Source organism: Panthera leo, chromosome B2, assembly GCF_018350215.1.
Source record: "Panthera leo isolate Ple1 chromosome B2, P.leo_Ple1_pat1.1, whole genome shotgun sequence".
In the NCBI taxonomy this organism is placed as follows: Eukaryota; Metazoa; Chordata; class Mammalia; order Carnivora; family Felidae; genus Panthera; species Panthera leo.
The window spans coordinates 98930854-98957024 of NC_056683.1; the positions used below are offsets into that span (position 1 = coordinate 98930854).

Sequence of the window (26171 nt, forward strand, 5' to 3'; positions counted from 1 at the left end):
CTACTGAAGCATTTATCACCCAAAACTTGAGCTGAAATGCCCACCAGCCCCAGCCCATCTCCGGAGATAAAAACTCGTTCAAAAATTTCCCAGCGTAGGAATTTCAACTAGAAGCACCTGTCAGCAAGAGGACTTCTGGGAAGGGTGATGACAGGAAAAATCCAAGACAGTAGAGAATATAAAACCATGTATATTTATCTTAGAGACATTTTTATATTTAGGGGATGTCCCAGTTTCTTGAGAATTTATATCTCCATTACAATTAAGAAACTATATTGTAACGCTCTAAAACTCCAGGTTGCCAAAAGCGTCCCTATGTCACACCCTGCCCCACTTGGTTCTCCTGCCATTTGCTGCCCTGTCCTAGGAATTCTGTGTCATTTCTCAAACCGGCACATAGAATGGGTTTGAAATCAAGCCGGACTCTGCAAACTTGTTGGCTTGCCCAAAAAGAGAAAAAAAAGGTTTTTTTTTTTCTTTTCTTAAAACGACTTCTCTCATAATTCCTGCTGAGCTCTAATAAACAAACACAGAAGTGTCATCAGAGCACTTTAATGAGAAGGGATGATATCTATGTGTGAAAATGTAAAAGCAAGCTTTTCTGAGGATAATATCAAATGCAGGCAGCCTATGTGAAAATAACCAGGAGTTAAGGCTAGACAGACAAATATAGGTTTCTCATATTTCTCTCATGTTTGGTCTGAATTTGGTTGACCCTAGGAGTCATGCTTCAAGATGTCACAGCAAAATCTGGATCCACTTTAACCCGCTATACTAAAATGAAAGAAGCATGACAACGAAATTATAGTTGCATTTAAGTGATTTTACTGCCTGAAATGCCTAAATTAAGGACTTTTGAAGGTAGAAAGACAGCAGAAGATCTCTAAGCCATATTAAGTTTTAAAAGGAAAACAAATTACAAAGAAGAATAAGCAGTGAATGATCTCTTTATCTGCACAAATGTCTGGAAATGCACAGAAAGAGATCTAAAAGGGTACAAGCCAGACGTAATAGATGTTACCTCTCAAAGACAGTTCTGAGGGGATGGGCTTCCAGGAAGGAAGCAAGCAAGGAGCAGAAGCAGGGAAAGAAGAAGGGACTAAATTCTTCTGACTGTTTGCATTATTTTGAAAGAAAATATACACTTGTGTTCCAGTATATAAACCCTAAAAGAGACCATAGTAATAAGGTTGGCAGTATTGTTCTTGGTAGAGAACGGACAATGAAAACACACTAAAAACATGGTAGAAATGTCACTTCATTGCTACACTTACATATAATTTAACTACTTACCCATGAGGAAGAGGTTTAAATATTCATTTCCTCCTAAGTTAACAGAATTCAAGGAGAAGAAGTAGAATCCCAAACACCCAGTGAACCAAACCAGCCAAATAGTAAGGGTCCTTGTTCCAACATTCCAGTCATAAAATAGATCTAACAGGTTGTGCTTCTTAACTTCAAGGGGTTCATTACCAATGGGACCATTTAGATCCAGTGACAACAGTTCTGACAGCTTACAGGAGCGTGCCCTATTCCACTTGGCAATTGTATCAACTACTTTTTGTGCTTCTTCACATCTTCCCTCTGAGAGAAGCCAAAAAGGTGTCTCTGGGAGTATCCAACAGCACAGGACAAAGGGGATAGTCACTGTGGAGAGGACCATCTGATAGATCCACCAGGTCCTGACAAAGTAGCCTGTCAAAGCCACCACCATTGTTCCAACTGCAAAAAAGGAATGCATCTGGATGCATGCCCACGTCCGAGACTTCATGCCAATAAATTCCGTCACATAGACAAACACCACCACGAGATAGCCACTTCCAGACTGAAAAACAAAGCAGGGAGGGTGGTCCAGATTTAAGGTCATATTTATAACTGCTAAGGGGTCTGATCTCTCTGTAAATCACACATAGGCAAGAAAGAAAATGACAAAAATTGTTTTCTGAAAGCCATACCACATTTATAAAATGGTGTTTCATCCAATCCATCCTTCTTCTTCAAATGGGTTTTTTCATTCTTCCCCCACCCCTGCTTCCCCAAATGGCCAAACTTGAGAGGTTAAGTATGAGATAAACGAGTGGATATGTACAATACATGTTAGACCCTACCTCTTGTTTCATGTAAGTATTCCTCTACAGTGTGAATTTATTTCCCAGTTAATGTAAATGTGAATGTGCATACCAATTTACCTATATACAAGAGGCCCTTATTATTAAATCCAAAATTGTTAAATGGGGACAAAAAATTAAGGCAACTGATGGGAAGAAAAAGATTTGACTGAAACTTTTTTTTAACAGGCAACAAAAGAAAAGAGTAAGCAAATTGGACTTCATGAAAATTAAAAACATCTGTGCATCAAAGGATGCTACCGACAGAGTGAAAAGGCAATGTATGGAATGACATATTTGCAAATTATATATCTGATAAGAAATTAATACCCAGAATATATAGAAGACTCCCAAAACTCAACAGGAAAACAAACAATCCAATTCAAAATGAGCAAAGGATATGAATTGTTCCAAAAAGATATATGAATGGCCAATAAGCACATGAAAAGATGCTCAACATCACTAACCATTAGGGAAATGCAAATCAAAATCACAATGAGATACCACCCCGTAACCATCAGGATGGTTACTATAAAAAAAACAAAAAAAAAAACAAAACAAAAAAAACAAAAACAAAACAGAAAATAACAAGTGTTGACAAAGATATGGAGAAATCAGAAACCTTGTGCACTTTTTGGTGGGAATGTAAAATGATACAGCTGCTGTGGGAAACAGCATGGGGATTCCCCCCCAAAAACTAAAAATAGATTACCATATGATCCAGCAGCCCTACCTTGGATACATGCCCAAAATAACTGGAAGCAAGATCTCAAAGAAATATGTGCACACCCATGTTGGTAACAGCATTATTCACAATGGCTAAAATGCAGAAGCAAGCCAAGCATCCATCGACAGATGAATAGATAAGCAAAATGTGGTATATACAATAGAATATCATTCAGCCTCAAAAAGGAAGGAAATTCTGACACAGGCTACAACATGCATGAACTTTAAGGACATTATATTAAGTAAAATAAGCCAATCACAAAAAGATAAAATACTGTATGATTCCACTTATATAAGGTACCTAGTATAGTCGAAATCATGTAGATTTCATGGATGTAGAATGGTGGTCGTCAGGGGCTGGGTGGAAGAGGAAATGACTTACTGTTTAATGGGTATAAGAGTTTCAATTTTTGCAAAATGAAAAGAGTTCTGGAGATGGATAGTGGTTTTGATTGTACCACAACATGAATATACTTAATATGACCCTAAATGTATACCTAAAAATGATTAAGATAGGAAATTTTATGTTATGTGCACTGTTGGTGGGAATGGGAAACTACAATTTTAAAAATCAGGGAAAATTATTTTGAAATTAAGCCTATCTTTATCAAAAATTAAGACTATAATAATATTATGTGGTCATTCTTGGAGTAAACAAAGAACAAATCAAATGATGGATTTTTTTTTTGTGGGAGGCATGACGAAAGGATTAGAATTTTTCCTACAGGATTATTTCACATTTGACTTTTATAACACAAATCATAAAGTTAATTTTTGCAAAATTATTCGAAAGCCAAAGGCATCTCCTAATCCTTTGATATTCAAATCATACTCTTTTGAAGGCTCATCATGTCATTATCCTGTGGACGTCAGTTTCTTCATAAGTTAACTTGTCTATCTCAGCCACATCCCAACTGGCCAAGGGATTTGGGTAGGATTCAGTTTTCCCCCATCGTTTTCAAAGACATTTTGTAATCAAACATCCTTTGTAAGACCTGCAATTTCACCTTGCATCAGAGAGTCACAAAGAGGCTAACTAACCTACAAGCAATTTCCTGTGACAGGATGACAATAGTAGTAAGTAGGGGTGTGCTTAGTGGGGCCTCCGCATTAAAGTTCAGTTTAATATTTTTGTGACAACAGCCTTCATTTCTCCATACAGCCTCATAATTGCAACACTCAGACGATGAACCCTGATAATGAGGACTCCCACATCCAAGAGTCTCGTTGTTTGGTAAATGTTTGTTGCTGTTACGGTACCCAAACAAAGATTGTGATCATTGTAAAATACTATAAATTTCTCCATTAAGTTAAGCAGTAACATCAGTCCATGACAAGTTTTTTTTTTTCCATATTAATTCTTGAGTCCACTCCCACTTCCTATTGGTTACTTCTGTCATTGGGTTCAGACAATCTGTACACAACTGCCTATATTATCCCCAAAGACTGCTTGGATCCCTTCACACCTGTCACCTCCACTAGTAACACTCTGTTCTTCACATCTACCCCCACAGAGCAGCCAGAATGGTCACTTCACCACACCTGAACCCCTTCAGGAGATTCTCACAGCCCTTAAGAAGTCAAGCAAACTCTTGATCACCTTCTAAGCCTCTGCCTAACCATCTCCCTCCCCTTCAGCCTCATCAAGGTATTTCACCTACTCTCTACTCTCCAGACGTCTGGACCTTTCATTCCTTCTCAACTTGGGGCCTTCTCACTTGCTGCGTCTACCTGGAACATTCTTCTCTTACCGGTCCCTCAGAACTAAAAAGCCCTGACTCTCCAGACTCTCCACTGCTCCCCCTGCCCCACCCCAACTTAAACCACTCCATTGTCGAGCCTCCATTGTCAACATTGTATTTTTGAAGATGGCCCCTCAGTGTCTTGCCTTCCCACCACACTGTAGGGTTACTGAAATGGCCTGGTCTGCTTACTTAGCATTACATTCTGTGGGCAGATCAATAAATGTGGTGAGTAAATTGGTCTGTCTGCATCTTCCCTACTCAGAATTCAACCACAACAACATTTCGTGTGAAAATCAAAGACAAGAGCCGCAGAAACTTAAGGTCACATTTTACAAATGCATTCAATGAGTGGCTTGTTTTCTCAGCTCTGAAAACAAACACTTTATTTGCAAGACTGAAATAGCTATTTTCAGAACGTCCTCCAAAAGAGGACCTTCACCCTCTCCCATACCTGTGCCTCTGGAACCATCAGTCCCACCAAAAGGCCTCTTATCAAATCTCATCAGTTACAGGGCCATTTCCTCTTACTCTGCCCTCAGTGGAGACAGACTGCTGTTGTTACCTTTTGTATTAAACACTCTTTACGTTCCTAAATATATATATAATTACTTTTTTTAAAGGTGCTACACCTCCCATTCTCCTAAATGTTTCTCTTTTTATGCATCGTCCCTACCCTTGGCCATCTGTGTGGCTTCCTAGGAACGCTTTCCAGCCATCAGTGAAGACACCGAAACTGAACACAGCACCTTGCTCCGTGAGGGGCTGCAGTGACGTCTTCTGAGACCAAAGTCCTTGGCTTCTTGCTGGACCCTTAGCTCATATACCCTGGTGAGAGGGGATGCACCCCCACCTCTGTGTTCAGCAAGGCCACATGTTCCTCCCACAGACGGTAACTTCACACCATTATCCTTGACCAGTGACCTCCAAATAGAGTCGCTGCTGCTGTCATTTGGCAGCTGGGGAACCTGTCTGGAAGCCTCACCAAGTGTGGGGTCGCTTCCTCACTGGCTGGTCCACTTCCTACAATAGTCGCTACCAGAAGGAAGGCCTGTTTTGTGACAGCTGCCACACTGTGGAAGTTTTCTTTAATCTCGTTGAATCCTGATCACAACCAGTTATCAATACCAGTGAAGCAGGTATTATTTTCTACAGTTTATAGATTAGCAACTACGGCTCAAAGAGGACAACATGTTTGCCCAAATAAGACAAAGCGGATATTCAAACTATACGTCCCTGTTCCTCATAACAGAAAAGCCAAATGCCTCTGGTTTTCATTCCTACTGTGCATTACACAAACGACTTTGTTTACACCTTAAATGTCTGTTTGGCCCATGTGTGCAGGCCCTGACCAGGCCGATAAAATTGCTCAGAAATAAAATAATGCCTTAGTAGTCATGGAATGTGGGTCATGTGCCAGGCATGGAGTCAAACAAAAAGGTTCTGCCTAGTAAGCAACCATTTTTCATTTTAATGAGTTTCATTCAAACACAGAGCACTACTATTCTGCAGAAAGACTTCTCAGTGGAATGAACAAAGATCAGGCCCGGATCTCTCTCACCACATTCTAAAGGACCCACACTCAGAGAGAGTAAGGTTTAATATGAAAATACTGCAGTAGAATTAGAGGTTTAAGAAAAGCACCCCCCACAACTCACCATAGCGAGAAGAAAGCGTGCGATCATGAAGCTGTAATAATCGAATGAGAACGCCGCTGCAAGGCCAAATAAAAATATGCCAGTGCTTGTGGCCCACAAGACAAATCGTCTTCCTATCCTGAAAAATAAGAAGCACACAGCAGAAGCAGCAAGGTATGGTTACCAGAGTTTAAACATCCACTCCAGTTCATGAAAGTGAGCATGATCTATGTGTTCAATAGCTTCTGTATTGATTGTTGTCATCCATCCATTCATTTGGGGGAAATCACGAGTTAACGCAGGATTTCTTCAAGAGGCCGGTCTTCAGTGGGGAGGCCTCTACCTAAGCCGCTCATATACATACATGATCACCCTGGGTGATGCCCAGAGGACCTCCTAACCCAGGATTGGCGAGGGAGAGTGGGGAGGATGTGTCCTTTCGCTCAGAGGACTTCTGCTCTCGGATCTGTCGGATCATCTTCCGTGTCAGGCTGGCTGTGCCCACAGGGGTAAGTCAGCTCTTGCCAGGCCCCTCTAAAAACAGAGCTCTTGCCACATTCTGCTCCTAAGAATAAGGTGCTTACCTGCCCTATTATTTTCATAATTGGGAGGGGCATTTCTTTGTCTAAAAAGCAAACAAATCATATTCCCGACAGGTTTTTAAAAATTGAGATATACTTCACATAAAATCCAATCTTTTAAAGTATATAATTCAGTGGCTTTTAGTATGTTCAAAAAGTTGTGCAACTCTCATTACTAATTCCAGGACATTTTCATCACTCCAAAAAGAAACTCTGCACCCAGGAACCATCATTCTGCCCTCTCTGCTCCCTCCAGTCCCTGACAACCACCAACCTACTTTCTTTCTCTGCAGAGTTGCCTGTTCTGGACATTTTACATTAACAGAGTCATATAATAGGTGACCTGCTGTGTCCAGCTGCTCTTACTTAGCATTGTGTCCTCAAGTTTCGTCTGTGATGTAGCATGTCTCAGTACTTCGTTCCTTTTTGTGTCTAAATAATCCTTTATGGCTGTATCACATTTTGTTTATCTATTCGTCAGCTGATGGACAGTTGGGACTGTTTCCACTTTTTGGCAATTGGGCATAATGCTGCCACGACCGTTTGTGAGCAAGATTTTGTGTGAACTTGTTTTCCCTTGGGTGTATACCTAGGAGTGGAGTTTCTGGATCATATGACAACTCTTTGTTTAACATTTGAGGAAGTGCCAAACTGTTTTCCAAAGTGGCGGCCCTATTTTTACAGTCCTACCAACAATGTATAAGGGGACCAATTTCCCCACATCCTCAACAACACTTGTCTATTATTGTCTGTCTTTTTTTTTTTTTAAGTGAGAGAGAGAGAATGCGGGTGAGCAGGGGAGAGGAGCAGTGGGGAGAAAGGGAGAGAGAGAGAGAGAGTATCCTAAGCAGGCTCCACATTGTGGAGCCTGATTTGGGACTTGATCCCACAACCCTGGGATCATGACCTGAGCTGAAATCAAGAGTCAGACACTCAACTGACTGAGACACCCAGGTGCCCCGTTGTCTTTTTGATTACAGCCATCCTAGTGCGTGTGCAAGGATATCGCATCGTGGTTTTGATTGACATTTTCCTTAATGATTAATGATGTTGAGCATTTTTATATGTGCTTATTGGCCATTTGCATATATTCTTTAAAGAAACATCTGTTGGGGCGCCTGGGTGGCTCAGTCGGTTGCGCATTCGACTTCGGCTCAGGTCATGATCTCGCGGTCTGTGAGTTCGAGCCCCGCATCGGGTTCTGTGCTGACAGCTCAGAGCCTGGAGCTTGCTTCGGATTCTGTGTCTCCCTCTCTCTCTGCCCCTCCCCCGCTCATACTCTGTCTGTCTCTGTCTCAAAAATAAATAAAAACATTAAATTAAAAAAAAAAAATCTATCCAAATCCTTTGCCCATTCTTAAACTGGGTTATTTGTCTTTTTATTGTTGAGTTGTAAGAGTTCTTTATATACTTGGAATACTGGACTCCTATTAGATACATGATTTACAAATATTTTCTCCCTGACAGATAATTTTAAGGCAAAAGAATATAGTCCTGAGATTCCAACCAACACGTTTGCCTAGTAGAACAGAGGATATGTAAGCAAATAAACACTGTCCTCTGTACACGCTCAGCCTTCTCTGCTCCCCCCACACACTAGTAGGGATGGTTGGTCCTACACGTGCATGTGCTTCAATCTCATCTGAGCCCTGAATGCCGTTTCAAACCTTTTACCCGTCCCCAATCAACTTCCTCGACCATCCACAATGTCTCCACCACCCATCTCCTGCAGAGAACAGAGACCATCAAAGAGAAAGCCCCACAACCTCCTATTCTGCCCACTTGTCAACACAACCTGAATCTGTGTTCAGCTTTCTCTTCTTCTCTCCTCTCCAGGGACACACACACTTTTCTCTCCAAATACCATTTTGCAATCTTTGAACTGGATCATGCCTCTTCCCACCTCCTCTGAGAACTTATTCTAACAATTACTTTTTTTTCCCTCTATGTTTCTCTCTCCTCTGACTCTTCCCTTTCAATTTAACTCTTTTCCAACCAAAGACAAGAACCGCTGGATCCCATCACTCCTTCGGCCTCATTGCACCTTGCATTTCCTCCACTGATGGCATCTCTGAAAGGAATATCTACTTCCTCAACTCCTACATTTCCTTAGCCATGACCATCAGGTTGCAACTGGCTTTTCTGAGATTAGCTCTCCAGTCACCAGGGACCTCCAGGTTGCCTCTCTCAGTCCTTATTTGCTTACCTTCTCTAGTGCCACTGGCCACACCCACTCCTGAGGGACTGCTCTCCATCAGCTTGTAGAACCCCACTCTCCAGGTTTGGCTCATATCACCCTGGTGGCCTACCTGTCTCCATGCTGGCATTTCCTAAAGTCCACCAAATTATGTCAGTTTCGAAATGCCTTCTCAGGCGCCTGGGTGGCTCAGTCATTAAGCATCTGACTTCAGCTCAGATCACGATTCAGTCTGGATTGGGTGAGCTCGTGCCCCGCTTCAGGTGAATACGAGCCCCGCTTCGGGTGAACCCTGCTTCGGATGGGCCCTGCTTCTCTCTCTCTCTCTCCCCCTCTGCCCCTCCTGGGCTTCCTTCTCTCTCTCTGCCCCTTGCTCATTTGTGCTCTCTCTCTCTCTCTCTCAAAATACATACATACATACATACCTCCTCAATATGTGTCCATCCTTCCCTCTCTGCCCCTCCTGCTTTCATTCAGACCTTCACCATTTTCTACAGCCCTCATCCTCAGGGCCTCCCACCCAGTCCTCCTAACATCACACCAGTGTACCCCCCACACTGCCCAGAAATAAAACAATCCCAGATGCGGTTTTGCATCACTTGGTTTATCCATCCTATGCTTCTGCCAAACTGACCTCCTCACAATTTCCTGAATGTGCCAGGCTCTCTCAAGACATGAAGTTGTTCCTTCTCCCTTAGAAAGCCTTCCCCATTGTGTGTTTAAAAGCCAGGTCAAAGGTGCAGCCTTTTCTGACCATCCTCTGGGGTCTCGTGGCAGAAAGGAAGAGACAATACAATATAGTAGTTAGGTGCCCCGGCCTGGTTTCAAATCCCAGCTCCGCTGCTTTACTTTCCAAGTTGACCTTCTGTCCTTCCTTTTCCGCACTGGTATTTAAAATAGGGCCAATGATGTTTACCTCACAGACTTTTTTAAGTAATTACATGAGATAATACACAAGACATTTAAAATAGCTCATAGTGAATGGTCCATAAAAGTGAGCTATTTTTTTTTCATTATTTTAGAGAGAGAGAGAGAGCAAGTAGGGCAGAGAGACAGAGAGAATCCCAACCAGGCAGCACAGAGCCCAAGGTGGAGCTCGACCCCACCACCCCAGGATCATGACCTGAGCCAAACCAAGAGTCAGATGCTCAACTCTTGTGGTTTTGATTCACATTTAGTGCTGTTGAGCATCTTTCCATGTGTCTGTTGGCCATCTGCCTGTCTTCTCTGGGAAAACATCTATTCATATCTTCTGTTCATTTTTTAATCAGATTGGAGGGTTTTTTCTGGTGTTGAGTTGCCTAAGTTCTTTATACCCTTTGGATATTATTCCCTCATTGGATATATCATTAGCAAATATCTTCTTCCTTTTGTTGATGGTTTCCTTTGTTGCACAAAAGCTCTTTATTTTGGTGTAGTCCTCATAGTTTATTTTTGCTTTTGTTTCCCTTGCCTGAGGAGACATTTCTAGAAAAATGTTGCTTAGGCCAATGTCAATGAGATTACTGTCAATGTGTTCTTCTAGGAGTTTTATGGTTTTAGGTCTCATATTCAGGTTTTTAATCCATTTTGAGTTTATTTTTGTGTACGATGTAAAAAAATGGTCCAGTTCCATTCTTGTCCAGTTTTCCCAGCACGATTTATTGAATAGATTGTCTTTTACCTATTTTAGATTCTTGCCTCCTTTGCTATAGATTAATTGACCATATAAGTGTGACTTTATTTCTGGGCTCTGTAATGGCATTTTTTAATTTTTATATTTGTTACTAGTAGATATAAACATAATTAATTTATATATATTGATAACCTATCCAGCAACATCATTAAATGCTCATTAATTCCAATAATTCTTCTGCTGGATTTTCTTCATACAGAATTGTAATGGCTAAAAATAATGACTTTTTTGTCTTCTTTCTTTCCATTTATGCCTTCCCCCTCCCCCCACCCCTGCTTCTCCCTCTCTCTTTTATTTCTCTGTTTTGCTTTACAGTAATAGGATATCCAGTATAATACTAAGCAGAAGCAGTGTTTCATACATCCTTATGTATTCCTGATTCCAAGGGAAAGCTTTCAATATTTCACAGTTAAGATGTTCATGGTAGATCTCTTTGTAGACACCTGTAATTGGGTTAAGGACATTCTTCCACTTTTAGTTTTTATCATGAATGGATTTTGAAATTTATCAAATGTTTTTCCTGTATTCATTAAGTGGATAATAGGAATTTTGTCTTCTAATCTATTAATGTGGTAAATTCCACTAATTATTATTTTTTTAATGTTTATTTATGAGAGAGAGCATGCAAGCAGGGGACGGGCAGAGAGAGAGGGAGAGAGAGAATCCCAAGCAGGACACCGAGCTTGATCCCACAAACCGTGAGATCATGACCTGAGTGGAAATCAAGAGTCGGAGGCTTAACCAACTAAGCCACCTAGGCGTCCCTGGTAAGTTTCCAATATTAAGTATATTTCAGACCTTATCCCTCTGCCTTCATGAATTTTAATTTCTCATATTTTCCAACTGTCTCTCTGATGTTTACTGTTGATAATTTTTTCTGAGCTCTTATCAATTTTACTCATTCTTTCTCTAGTTATATGTAATAGGTTGCTAAAACTGCCCAGGAATTTGTCACTTATTATGTTTTTTTTCCTAGATGTTCTAGGTAGTTATTCTTCAATTTTATGTCATTTTAAAATACAATTTGCAGGGACACCTGGCTGGTTTAGGCAGTGGAACATGCAACTCTTGATCTTGGGGTCATGAGTTTGAGCTCCATGTTAGGCAAAGAGCTTACTTAAATAAATAAATAAATAAATAAATAAATAAATAAATAAAATGCAGAGCCCGTGTCAGGCTCTGTGCTGACAATGTAGAGCCTACTTAGGATTCTCTCTCCTCTCGCTCACTGCCCCTCTCCCACTCGTGTGTGCATGCTCGCTCTCTAAATAAATAAATATTTAAAAAACAAAAATAAAATACAATTTCCAGATTTTTACTAATAATTTCAGGCTTGTCTTCTATTTGTTTAACAGCAGTAAGCATAGTGAATTTTTATCTGTGCCTGACAATTCCAGTATTTCAATTCTTCTTTGTGCAGAAGGTCTGCTTTGGGGGCCTATTGCTTCTACTGACTCTCACTCATGGTGCCTTTTAATCATGTTTTTGGCTTTCACAGACCTAATTTCCACATTCCAGGAAGATGGTTATGAAACAGAAGATTCTTTTTTAATGCTTTTTTTAAGTTTATTTATTTATTTATTTATTTATTTATTTATTTTGAGAGAGAGAGAGATAACCAGCAGGGGAGGGGCAGAGAGAGAAGGGGACAGAGGATCTGAAGCAGGCTCTGTGCTATCAGCAGAGAACCCAATGTGGGGCTCGAAGTTGCAAACTGCAAGATCATGATCTAAGCTGAAGTCAGACACTTAACTGACTGAGCCACCCAGGTGCCCTGGAATAGAAGATTCTTTTTTTAAATTTTTTTTTTTAATGTTTATTTATTTTTGACAGAGAGAGAGAAAGACAGAGCATGAACGGGGGAGGGGCAGAGAGAGAGGGAGACACAGAATCGGAAGCAGGCTCCAGGCTCTGTGCTGTCAGCACAGAGCCTAACGCAGGGCTCAAACCCACAGACCGCGAGATCATGACCTGAGCTGAAGTCGGATGCTCAACTGACTGAGCCACCCAGGTGCCCCTGGAATAGAAGATTCTTAAACATAGTAACATAACTTCATCCACCAAATAATAACTAGACTCCACTTCTGCCTTAATTTCATTATTCAAATGCCACCTCCTGGGATAGGGTTAGGGGTGGGAAGACCTAGGCACTCCTCCCTTTAGGCTTCCATAGATTTTGCCTCCATTTGTTCTCACTTCTCCTATGGCCCTGGCCACAACAAAGCCCTATCATTTTATTTTGGACATGTTTGTCAGTCCCATTAGACTAACACATCCCAAGGGTGGGATGTGGACCTAAGCTGTTGTCCTCAGGTTCCCAGGGCCCAGCATATGGCTGTAAAACTCACAACTATGGGGACCAGAGAAGTTCATTTCTGTGCTTTAGCACAGGTACTTTAAGTACAGTCCTTGTCCACACAGAGATGAACTTTGCCTTATTTAAGGGCTATGTATTCATTTTAATGTGTGTGTGTTTTTTTAAGAAAATATGGCTGGTGTATCAAACCCACAATTTCATAGATATTATTGCTTAGAACCAGGTTACACTTCTTAAAAAACAAGTTTATTTTTAGAAAATTAGATAGATAGATAGATAGATAGATAGATAGATACAGATATATATATGTTGATATTCAAATAGTAACCAGTATTTATTGAGTGGTTATATGTCCAAGGTACTTTTTTTACTATTTTTGCAATAACCCTTTGAAGTGAGTGCTATTATTTTCATCACCAGCTTATAGACTACTTTCTGAAACACAGGTTATGCAATTTGCCTAGGGCTCATGGCTAATAAGTGGTAGAACCAGGGTCTGAACCCAGGCAGACTGTCTTCAAAACCCATCCTCTAACACTATGGTTTTTTGTGTGCCTCTAAATAACAGATCAGCAAAGAGGCAGGTATTTAGATAGGAGGTATGAAAATGACTAAAGCTTTGAACATAATTCCTTGACCTTTAAGAAAACCAGATAGGAAAATGAACCCTGATGCAACAAACTTAAATATTTCATTTTACCTGTCAGAAAGGTAGCCAAAAATCATCGCTCCCAGCAGGACTCCCACCATAAACACAGGCTGGATCACCTTTGCGAACCATTCTCGGTTACAGACCAGATCCCACTGAGTCACCACGGTGCTGTCCCACTTGCTCTTGTCATAGACGTAGCCATCCATGCAAGGAAAGCTACTCTTACGGCCACTGTAATCATAGTTCAAACCAGATTTGTCATCCCTCCGGAATCTGTGACAACTTGTGAGCTCCCAGACCTCACCGTTCTGTAGCTGCACTATAACGTGATCTTCGTGGCCTGTGAAAAACAGGATCCAGATGTCCTCCAACCTCCAACTAGAGATATTGTGGAAAAGAACCCGACTCACGTTGCCTGGGGGCCTGCAGGTATGGTAGGGGGACACTGTCATGAACACAGAAGCCAAGTAGTGGATACCACAAGAGATGTTCTGGAAAGCACATATAAAATAGAGGAATATCTGAAATCTGCAAAGAGAAGAAAAGCAAGTTATTATATCCAACCTACAGGCCAAAAAAGACTATAAGCAAATATGAAGGGTGTTCATCATGGTTAGCTTAATATATATATAGATGAATAAATACAGAAATAATTATAGATATGCAATATATACATATACATAACATGTTAGTATATACACATAGCTCTGTCTGGTAGGAGGGCCTAGAAGCAATGACACTGAGACAGGGAAACTAAAGGGACTGCTTTTTTTGCTCCTTTTACTGTTTCTATTCTTGCTAGGACCTATACCCCCACCTTACACATGCCTTATAGAACAGGTAATATATGTCCTCCTTGTAAAGGCCAGGGAGTTAATGATTTCTTTGGAGTCTTCCAGCACGGGAGATAGCATCGAGGGAGTGACCAGGTAGGACCAAGACCACTAACTCATCAAGACACCTGGCTCCAGGTCGTAAGTGACCTATGGAGAACACCTGAACACTCGTCTTTGGTCCTGGATGCTTGAGAAGACACGTGCACCAGACCACTGTCCCCAATAAAAACCCCAGACTCCAAGCAAATATGGAACTCAGTCTCCTTTCCTTTCGGAGTCTCCCAGATGCTCTGTCTATATCTGCTCTCTCTAGGTCTTCGATAAACTCTGTCCTCACTTCCTCTTGGCTCACATTTGATTTGTATTCTCCACGAAGCCAAGGACCCTCTTGGCTGGTCCTCAAACCCAGCCAGCCTGCATCAACATCTCAACAGCAACAAGCACACCCAGTGCCCAGATCTTGTTTTCTAAATACCATCCTTCAATAAAAGAAACCAGGAAAAATGGCTCATTTAAGACCAAGTCAGAGAAAATGAAAAACATGCCTAATGCTTTAGGTATGCTTGCGGTATCAGAAAGTAAGGAAGCGCTCAAAATACAAAATGATGGGGGCATGTTAAAGGGACACAGGAACCAATCTGAAAAACCTCCCAATGGGCAAGGTTGAAACAATTTGAGCAACAAAATAAATAGCATGGTATATCCCAACGTATAAAATAAATATACAAGTCTATACTGTGATGTTTAATTTTATGTCAACATGACTGGGCTGGTAAACATGATTTCTGGATCTGTCTATGAGGTTGTCTCTGGATGGATTAGCATTTGAATCGGTAGACTGAGTGAAGAAGAGGGCCCTCATCAGTGGGCGGGCATCATCCAATCCAGGGAGGACCTGAATAAGAACAAAAGGTGGAGGCAGGGCAAATTTGATCCATCTACTCCTACTCTTAGACATTGGCATCCCTGGTTCTCAGGCTTTTGGACTCAGGCTGATACAGGGAAATTGAAGACTCCATAAAAACCTGTCTTTTGCTCCTTTTCCTGCTTCTATTCTTGCTAGCACCTGCACCCCCCACTTTACACATGCCTCAGAATGCAAACAGTGTATGTCCTCCTTGTAAGGTACAAGGAGTTAATGATTTCTTCAGAATGGATAACATCTAAGGAAGGACCAGGTGAGAATGACCAATGAAGCTGTCATATACATATTCCAGACCACCAGCACTAGACATCTCGACGCCAAGGCCCCCTGGCTCCAAGCAATAGCACTTGGGCCCTCATCTTTGTTCTGAGTCCTGGATGCCTGAGAGGACACATACACCAGGTCACGATCCTCAATAAAACCCCCCAGACCCCGAACAAATACAAGACTTCCTCCTTTCCTTTCTGAGTCTTCCAGAAGCTCTGTCTGTACCAGCAGTCTCTCTATACTTTGAATAAACTCTGCTTTCACCTCCTGCTGGCTCGAGTTTGATTTCTATCCTGTGCACAGACAAGGACCTTCCTGGCTGATCCTGTGGGACCCCTTCTGGGTCCTCGAACCCAGCCTGCCAGCATCTGAACCAGGACTTACATCATCAGCCCCCCAATTTTCAGGCCTTCAGACTTAGACCTCACAAATACGCCACCAGCTTTCCTGGATCTCTAGCCAACAGACAGCACATTGTGGGACTTGACTGTCTCCATAACTGTGTGAACAAATTCTTACAATAAATCTCTTATCTACATCTCTATATATGTCCTATTTGTTCTGTTTTTCTAGGAGATCTTGATGACTACAGGTTTTGGTACTGAAAGTAGTTCTAAAGGAACAGAATTTTAAGAATGAGCTTTCTGAATTGGTACTGGGGTTTCTGGAATTGGTTGTCTAATCTGATTAGATTGAAAAGCACTAATGGCTATTTCCAGCAGTAGAGAACACTGATAATCCGTGGTGTGCACTGTTTAGAGAAATACACAAAATATCTGTGTTGGACGCTCATAATCAACCACTTAGAAGAAGCAAGGGGTTAAGTGACTCTGTATTTGAAAATTTCAACCATTTTTTGAAAACTAAAGAAATGTAATGGCATTGGTTGGTTGCTCCTATTGTCGTTGGATAAATTAACGAAAGAAAACAGATGAGCTCAACGAATTTGAATCCCCAGCTCAAGCAATGCCTAAACAACCTAAGAATTTCTAAGGTGTATCTTGAAAGAGATCCTTATCTCCTGTAGCCACAGGCCCAAAAATCAAACACAGAACCTCATCCTGTGAGCAGCTGAATGACAATGCCTAATTGGCCTCTTTGCATATGCCCCAAATCAGTGTCCAATATATGGTGCTATTTCTCAAATAGTCAGCACTCACGGGTCCAGGAATCGAGGCATGGAAATGAGGGCTGTAGCACTCACTTTTACACCTAGCGATCTCCTAACAAAATTTTCGCTTCCTGTTCCCATAATCTTACGCTCTGCTAGCCTCAAGATCTTAGTTCCAGAGGGAAGAATACTGCCACCAGGGGACACAACAGCGATTCCACTGACCTGGAAATAAAGACTGTTGCCTGACCACTTTGGGTTCCTCAGGTGTCTGAATCAAAAGGCAAAGCAGGGAGTTACAGTGTTGGCTGGGGTGAAGGATCCTGAATATCAAGGGGAAATTGACTCCACGATGGAGGTAAGAAAGAGTATGTCTGCAATACAGGAGATTCCTTAGGGTATCTCCTTAGCATTACCATGCCCTGTGAATTAGGTCAATGGGAAATTACAACAACCCAATCCAGGCAGGAATATTAATGGCCCAGACTCTTCAAGGATTAAAGGGTGGGTCACTTTATCAGGTAAAGGTCCACAGGCAACTGAGGTTCTTGCTTAAGGCAAAGGGAATAGAGAATGGGTCCTGAAAAGAAGGTAGTTATACTAAATACCACCTACAACCACATGACCAGTTATAGAAACAAGGGCTGTAATTATCATGAGTATTTCTTCTCTAAAAAAAAAAAGTTTATTTTTTGAGAGAGAGACAGTGTGTGTGTCAGTGCGGGAGGGGAGGACAGAGAGGGAGAAAGAGAATCTCAAGCAGGCTCTGCACTATCAGCACAGAGCCCAGTGTGGGGCTCAAACCCATGACCGCAAGATCACGACCCAAGCTGATATCAAGAGTCTGACACTTAACCAACTGAGCCACCAGGCACTGCGAGTATTTCTTCTTTATTTTGTTATGAATGCTTGTGTATATATAGACATATATTAAGCAAATATCTTTGTTTTCTTCCTTATTGTCTCCTCATATAACATAAGATGTGTTGACATATAAGTATTTAAATAGTTTTACACCATAATATTTAAGTTACAGGATATCAAAAAAAGAGTAAGCATCATCCAAGGACTTTATGTCCCCTTCTGGGAAAGGGATTAGTGTATTTAGTTGTATGTTGGATAGTTGTATCATGTTGGGTGGAATTAGGACCTTGTTATTGTCTTTATTTAGAGATCAAGTTTGGTGTAAAGAGATCCATATGGGTTGCAAGTTGACAAGGGGTGAACCTATGATGGTTAATTTTATGAATCAACTTGACTGGGCCAAGGGGATGCCCAGACAGTTGGTAAAACATTATATCTGCGTGCGTCTGTGAGGGATCTCCAGACGAGACTGGCATTTGAACCTGTAAACTGAGTAAACATCATCTTCACCAATGTGGGTGGGCATCACCCAACCTGTTGAGAACCTGAAGAGAACAAAAAAGCCAAGGAAGTACTAATTCACTTTCTTTGCGTGGACTGAGACCTCCATGTTATCATGCCCTCAGACATCTCGTGCCCCCGTGCTCCTGGTTCAGACTCTGCCTGGGGCTTACACCATCAACCCTGTGGTTCTCAGACCTTGGGACTGGGACTGAATTGCACCATTGGTTTTCCCAGGTCTCTGGCTTGCACACAGCACACTGTGGGACTTCTCACTTCTATAATTGTGTGAGCCAATTCCTGTAATAGATCTCCTCTTATCTACATCTGTGTGTCTCTATTTATATATCCTATCAATTGTGTTTTTCTGGAGAATCCTGATAAATATACCACTTGGTATAAATAAATGGTTGAACAAACAAGTACAAACGAGAGATGAAACTAATCTTTCTTCTAGTAGAATTCCAAGTACTATCTGCAGATATTCCCCCTCTATGGGAGATGGAGTTTCATTCCTACCCTTTACTCCTGAAGGGCAGTCTAAGACACAGTGACTCCTTTCCAAAGAATATGATAGGAAAAAAAGGGGGAGTGTCTTGATGGCTCAGTCAGTTGAGCATGGGACTCTCGATTTCAGCTCAGGTCATGATCCTGGGGTCATAGGATTGAGCACTGTGTGGAGCTCTGAGCTGAGCGTGGAGCCTGCTTAGGATTCTCTCTCTCTCCTTCCCCTCTCCTCCTCTCACGCACACACACTCTCTCTCTCAAAACAAAAAAAAACAAAGAAGGAAAAAGGAAAGAATAGTAACTTTACAGTGGGAGAAATCAGGTAAATCCTATCTTAACCAAATGTTGAAGGTTAATACCCCCAATGATGCTATGTGGATATCATGTACCTCCTCATATGATGTGATCATCAAGCACTTCACACCTCGGCGACATCTCCCAAAAGCCATAATCCCAGTCTATCCAGGAGAAAAACAGTAAAAAATCCCAGATTGTAGGACATTCTACAGGTTTCCAGGCCAATATGCCTAAAGACCACCAAGGTCATTAAAAACAAAACAAGGAGAGACTGAGAAACTACCACAGACCAGAGGAGACTGGAATAACTTATCAACTAAATGCAGTGTCATACCCTGGATTAGATCCTGCAACAGGAAGAGAATGTGAGTGGGAAAACTGGTGAAAGCCTGGAGTCTAGTTGATAGTAATATACTAATGTCAGCTTCCTACTTTGCCAAATATGCCGTGGTGATGTAAGACGTTAACAATGGGGAGAACTGGGTGAGGGACATACAGGAACTATCTTTGCAACTCTTCTGTAAATCTAAAATGATCCAAAAATTATTTATTCAAAATTTAAAAGTAAATGTAAAGTCTCCAAATTTACAGACTCAAACCAACAAGCAGTGACATATTCTCCGAAGTAAAAATCGTCTCACAAGGACAACTGTGCCCATAGGACGGCAGGGTAAAATGTATAAAATGTGGATTTCCCCATTAATTTCAGACCCCTGGAATCAAGATAGAACAGCCCCCTTTGGGCAGGTGGTTTCAATATTCAATTTTAAAATGATCAGTTCGGACAACGAGGAACATTACTGTAAAACCGTTATAACAGGAAGTAGAAAATAGGTCCTGTCAGATCACACTGAGCCAAACTGCACTGTTGATACATACAATCTTTATCTCCCTGCCTGCTTTTCGGAGCTGCCCACCGCCCTGGTCCTGGTGTGCCTTCTATCTGGAAGGCATTTCTGACCCTCCTGTAGCTCACTTGTTCTCAAATGTTTTGTTCTCAGGAGCCTTTGTGTCCTTAAAAGTGTTGAGGGTCCCAAGGGTCTTTTCTTTATGTGAGTCGTCAGTATGTATTAGAAATTAAAAAGGAGAAAATTTTTAACATTTATTCATCCACTTAAACATAACAGGAATAAGCCGTTAAAGAACATATAGCCATAGTTTTCAAAACAAAATGAAACAAAACTAGTGAGCAGCATGGTGTTGTTTTACATTTAAGATTTAGATTAATGGGGTGCCCGGGTGGCTCAGTCCATTAAGCAAGCATCTGACTTGGCTCGGGTCATGATCTCACAGTTTGTGAGTTCGAGCCCCATGTTGGGCTCTGTTCTGACAGCTCAGAGCCTGGAACTTGCTTCGGATTCTGTGTCTCTCTCTCTCTCTTCCTCTCTCTCTCCCTCTCTCTCAAATAAATTAACATTAAAAAATTGTAAATTTAGATTAACGGAAGACAGCTAGTTTTTCATACCAGTGTCTGCATTCCATCTGATGCATTCTCACGTGTCGGCTAGCCTCTGGAAAACTCCACTGTGCCTTCATGAGAGAGTGAGACTAAACGAGTCAACTAATGTCTCTGTGTTACTATGACAGCAGCTGGGATCTTGCAGACCCAGAGATGTGCAGGTCTCACACCATGACAACTGCTGGCCTCACCTGTTCCTGCCGCAGCACCTCCTCTCCACGGCTCTGCTCCCTCCATGCTAACCGCCTCCATCCGGCCCCTCCTTATCCCCCACTGCTGCTTCTCTCAGGTCCACCCTTTCTATTTGCTTCCCCTGCTCCGCCATCTCTCATTTGCTCATCTCCTCCCCCATTTCTTTCTTTCCCTTCTCTGACCACCGTATACAGCTGAAGTACCTTCTGTTATATACGTGTACTTTTTTTTTTTAATTTTTTTTTTTTAACGTTTATTTATTTTTGAGACAGAGAGAGACAGAGCATGAACGGGGAGGGTCAGAGAGAGGGAGACACAGAATCTGAAACAGGCTCCAGGCTCTGAGCTGTCCGCACAGAGCCCGACGCGGGGCTCGAACTCACGGACCGCGAGATCATGACCTGAGCTGAAGTCGGCCACTTAACCGACTGAGCCACCCAGGCGCCCCAATACGTGTACTTTTTAATGAACGCCAGGTGAATGCTTTCTATTCCTCTACCAAATCAACAGCCACCAAAAAAATCCCACAAAAGGCTGAACGACAGTCCCATAAAGGTAGGAACGGTGCTTCAATCACGTTAGTCTATCCCGTGGTGCCCAGAATGGTGTGCTGTGCAATGTATACAGAATGTCATAGAATCCCTCCGGGTAAAAGGGACAGTGCTGAGGTTAATGCATACTCAGTACCTCTGGTAAGGAGAGGTGTTCACGAGGCCAGTGTATGGGGGCGCCCGGGCGGCTCAGTCAGTTAAGCATCTGACTCTTGATTTCAGCTCAGGCCATGATCTCATGGTTCATGGGTTTGAGCCCCGTGTCAGGCTCCATGATGACAGCACAGAGCCTGCAAGGGATTCTCTCTCTTCCTTTCTCTCTGCCGTTCCCCTGCACACGCTCTCTCTAAATAAACAAATAAACTTAAAAAAAAAAAAAAAAAAAAAAGAGGCCAGTGTATAAAAAATTTTTACTGGGTTCTCCACCAGCAAAAAAAATGAATGTGTGTGTGGGCACAGATGTATAAAATGAGCATATCTGGATACACGTATTCCCAGATTACAGTGACATACATATGATGCATATGGAAATATAAAGTTATATATATTTACTTACACGTATACATTCGTGTATAAAGTAGGTGTTTTCATGGTGCTCCAAAGAATCATCTTTGCCCACCAGAGGGGTGAACACACCCCACTTGGGAGACTATCACAAGGTGGCAACGCTAAGCAAAGTCATAGAAGTGGTGCCGTGAAGCTGTCAAGCTGGCAACGTCCCCAAGTCCTCGGGGATGACTGCCAAGCTGGCACGTGGCCACAGTTCCTCACTTCTCATAGAAACCCACGTCGATAAAGAAGTAAAATGGAATCAATGTAACATATTGTGGCCATCAAGACACCACACGCTGGAGCTGGCCACGGTTTCAAGGCTGAACTCTGTATTTGGCACTGGCCCCAGCAGCTAGTTCAGAAAAGAAAAACACAAAGCAAAAGGCAAGCAAGCAACAAGTGGCTTTTTTCTAGCAACAGAAAGGGAGGGAGAACACACAAATACTATTCTCAGAGTATGGGATGGGCAGCCAAGAAAAGAGCCTAGAGCGCTAAAGCCTGAGTCCTTGCAGCTAAAAGGAGCCAGCTCTGTTTTTCTAGAAAAGGTGCCCCTGCCCGAAGAAAAACTATCAGAAATCTGCCTCGGTCTATTCCATACAGAGGGGCCGGGTAGGAACAGCAGGCTGGGAAGACAAGCCTGAGTTGCTGTGACTCAATAGACCCCGAGAAGCTAAGATCACAGCTTGAAATGGTGGTGCCTGAACCCTCACCCCTGCAGGTCACTAGCCCCCGTGCATGGGCTACTAGATATCACTGGAGAGCCACAGGGTCAGGCTCTGCCCTTGGCCTGCACACACTATGCTACTTGTGAGCACCTGGCGTGGTTGGTGGGTCACCTGCCCCAGGGAACAGGCTTGTGAATTCAGGAAGTGTTTCTTCCTTCCCCGGCAATTTCTCAGGAAGCCCTTTCCAGCCTGCAAGGATGATGGATAACAGGATAGAAGGATCCTGTTCGACAATTCCATCTGAGTGGTTCTGCTTCTGTCAGGCAGATTCTAGATTCGGCTGTGCCTGTTCTTGCACAGCAGAGGCTCCCCATTTCCCTCATCCAGGTTACACCTGCTGCTTGTGCTATACAGGACACCTTATTCGGCACTGTCTGGGTGGGTTACTGTGCCTATTCTACTAACACTGTATGTTGGATCACGCACGTTAGCATCTGGGTTGGTACCTAAGTAGTTTCTTCCCCTGGAATGGCTCCACCGTTGAAAAGTTCACATTCTGCTGACCGTAACCTCCCACTCTCCCCCATATCCCCGAGTCCTTCCCATTGACCCCATCCCTAGCACCATCCAGGTGCCCAGTCTTTGGATCCCACCAGCTTCTTTAGTTTATTGCCACCTTCCTGGCTTCAATTCCTTCCCCAACCAGCCTGAATCCCACAGTCAACACTAGAACTACTTACACACACACACACACACACACACACACACACCAACAGAGCATCCACCACAGCAACCTCTGAGACTAGGATTTGTCTTCTCTATCCCACCCCTAGTGATTGTGGTTCAGGAGGTCTGAGGTAGGATCCAGAACTCTATACAAGCTTAAAACGCTTCCTAAGAGACTCTGACATAGATGAGAAACACCACCCCGGGAAATCAAAATCTTCGGTTGAATTATCTGTTGATACAAGATTTGACGTTTAAAATATTTAACAGTTGTTGTGGAGCCACTGGGACTCTCCTAAACAGCTTGTGAGGGTGTAATTTGCCACAGCCGCTTTGCACATCTGTCTGGCACCTGACCACATGCACACTTGGCCAGAGGGATTCCTCTCCCAGGTACGTACCCAACGAAATGCATACACAAGGACTTAAAATACATAGACGAGAGGAACTATGTGTGATAAACCCAACCTGGAGACAATATAAATGTCTGTTAACAGTGAGTGAATGAACTGTGGAATATTCGTGTCATGACATCCTGTATGCTGGTGAAAATCAACAAACTACCATGACGTTCAATGTGGGTGTCCCCCCCCCCCATATATGATGTTGAACAAAAGAAGCCCAACCAAAAGTCTATGATTTTTTACTCCATTTATTTAAGTTTAGAATCAGACAAAACTAACCCGTGGCCATAGCTATGAGGACAGTGGTGGCTGGGGGAGGGGAGAGGATATTGCTTGAGAGAGGGCATGAGAAGGGGTGGTCTGGTGGTGTTCACTTTATGATGATTCATCAGGTTGTAGAGTATGGTGCATACTTTTCTGTATACATGTAATATATCAATTTAAATGTTTTATATCTGCAGGACCCAGAGAGCAGGAAAAGTATTCGGCAATGCCCTGCTGAGGCTTGACTGGAATGGGTACCAAGTCATACCCAGTCTGTCCACATTGCGCCTTCAGCCCTGAATGGCCACCCAACCCATACTGACAAGGAGGCGTCTTGCCTGAGCAATACATTATTTATCCAAATGCCTGTTAAATGCCTCAACCTGGAATTCCCACAAGACTCTCAAACTGATGCAAGCCCCAAGCCTGCCCCACCTGGAGTGTAACTGTTTCTGAGTTTAGGACACCATCATCTACACAAACCAGAAATAGGATGCATGGAATGGGGGTATCTTGTCCACTTGTCCTTTATAACCAGAAGGCCCCATCAATCCCTCCTGTCAAAACTGTCCAGTCCTCCCTGCTCACACTCCCCCTCCTTATCTCCCGCCTGGGCTCTTACCTAGGTCTTCTCTGGGCTCTGCCCAAACTCCTGCCCCTCCAATGCACCTTCCATTCTGCAAAGTGACCTTCCTACTACCTGAACTCCTCAGCATGCCACACAAAAATATTCTTAGAGATGATTGTGAACTTACCTCCTTTCTGTCACCCTCATACTTTATACTCTAGGAATAATACGCCTCTTTGCAGTTTCCAAACAACCCATGTTGGTTCACAGAAATATGCTTTCTACGTGCTGGAAAGGTCCTGAGTATCCTTGCAACTCAAATTTCCCTTGCCTCGTTGCAAGGATAACTTCTGGAAAAAACGAGACCCTACTTCCTGAGGCATCTAGCATTCTGACATACCACTCTCTCCCTTACAAAGATTACGGTCCAACAGGTGTTATCAATCTGCCCAACCTGAGGACCCTCTGGGATAACACTTATAGATATAACACAGCACTCTGTTCACAGCTAAAGAGGCACACTAATGGAAAAAAAGAATCATACAGACACAGTAGGCAGAAACCCCAGAGGCAAGGAAAAGCAAAGATGACCAGAAATGGACCCATGCAATCTGGGTGACAGGTGAAGAAAATTACCTTCAGTCCTAGATTTATATCATTCTGTATAAAGAAATGTAACTGGTGGTACCCCTCTGTGGTCAAGAGCATGGCCTCCAGAGCCAGATTACTAAGGTTTGAATCTTGTGTCTGTTACCACCTGGGACCATGGGCAAGATCCTTAAACTTTCTGTGCCTCAGTTTCCTTATCTGAAAAGTGGGATGTTGAGGGAATGAAAAGAGTTAATGTAAAGCACTATGGCACACTGTTAGTGCACAGAAGTTCTGGCTATTACGATGTTCATAAGGTGAAGTCAGAGAAGATGAGCCAAAGCAGGTTCATATATTGAAAAAACAAAACTACCTATGTCCATAGGTGTAAATCAGCTACAGGCTCCACACTCCAACTCTAGTATTTTAAGTTATTTTTCCCCTTAAGCCAAGACAACTCAGGGAACCAGTTCTGAGATTATCCCAGCACAGATACCTGAGTATGCTTCCTCATTTCCCTCTCACATGGGCGTTAATCCATGAAGTTTATGGAACTTCAGGACATAAACTTATGTCCTGAAGTTATGGCTTCAGGACAAGACCAGGAACTGCTTTTTAATTCTTAGGTGTCCTGCTTCCCTCTCTTAAAGGTGACTAGGATAGTGCTTCCTCCCCTTAGAAATGATTAATGCTAAATGAAAGATAATTAAGGTTCCCTACTTAACACTTTCACTAGGTTTCCCTAAAAGAAGGCTAAATAACGAAACACGATAACCTCCCTTTCTATTTATAAACAATAAAAAAGCACAATTACAGCAAATATCAGAGAAAATTGGGGATCCCATGCCATGGTCACACTGTTTTCACCTTTTGTAAGCATGCTTGTTACCCTTGCCTCGCTACATGCTGCTTTCACAAGCCAACCCTTCCTACCAGGATGGGGACTCGGGTAACAATAATAACCACGATTTATTGAGAACTTACTGAATGTTAAGACTTTTGCACACATCATTGTAGCCAGCTAAGAGTTGTCTCCCCAAATCCACTCTCTCCTTTTCCCACCATGGAGAGCTACGTTTGACCGTTTGACCGCTGCAGGTGAGGACAATGGGACCAGATGCCCCAAGCACAGAGAGAGAGAGCCCCATGCTGTGGATGACAGGGCTGCCTCACCCACTTGGGTCCCTGGATGACCCCGTGGGAAGAACCTACCCTGAATAGTTACTGGAGAGGGACAAACTTCCAACTGAGGGATCTCT

General features: G+C 42.6%; 1 protein-coding gene across 1 annotated transcript in view; it reads right to left on the minus strand.

The window, feature by feature from the left end:
- SLC22A16 (solute carrier family 22 member 16) overlaps positions 1 to 26171 on the minus strand; it is a 41365-nt gene that overhangs the window by 13359 nt on the left and 1835 nt on the right. Inside the window, exons 2-4 of the mRNA XM_042939573.1 lie at positions 13684 to 14163; positions 6235 to 6352; positions 1294 to 1825 (exon numbers count right to left, since the gene is read on the minus strand). Coding sequence (XP_042795507.1) covers positions 1294 to 1825; positions 6235 to 6352; positions 13684 to 14163 — 1130 coding nt within the window. The remainder of the gene's footprint in view (positions 1 to 1293; positions 1826 to 6234; positions 6353 to 13683; positions 14164 to 26171) is intronic.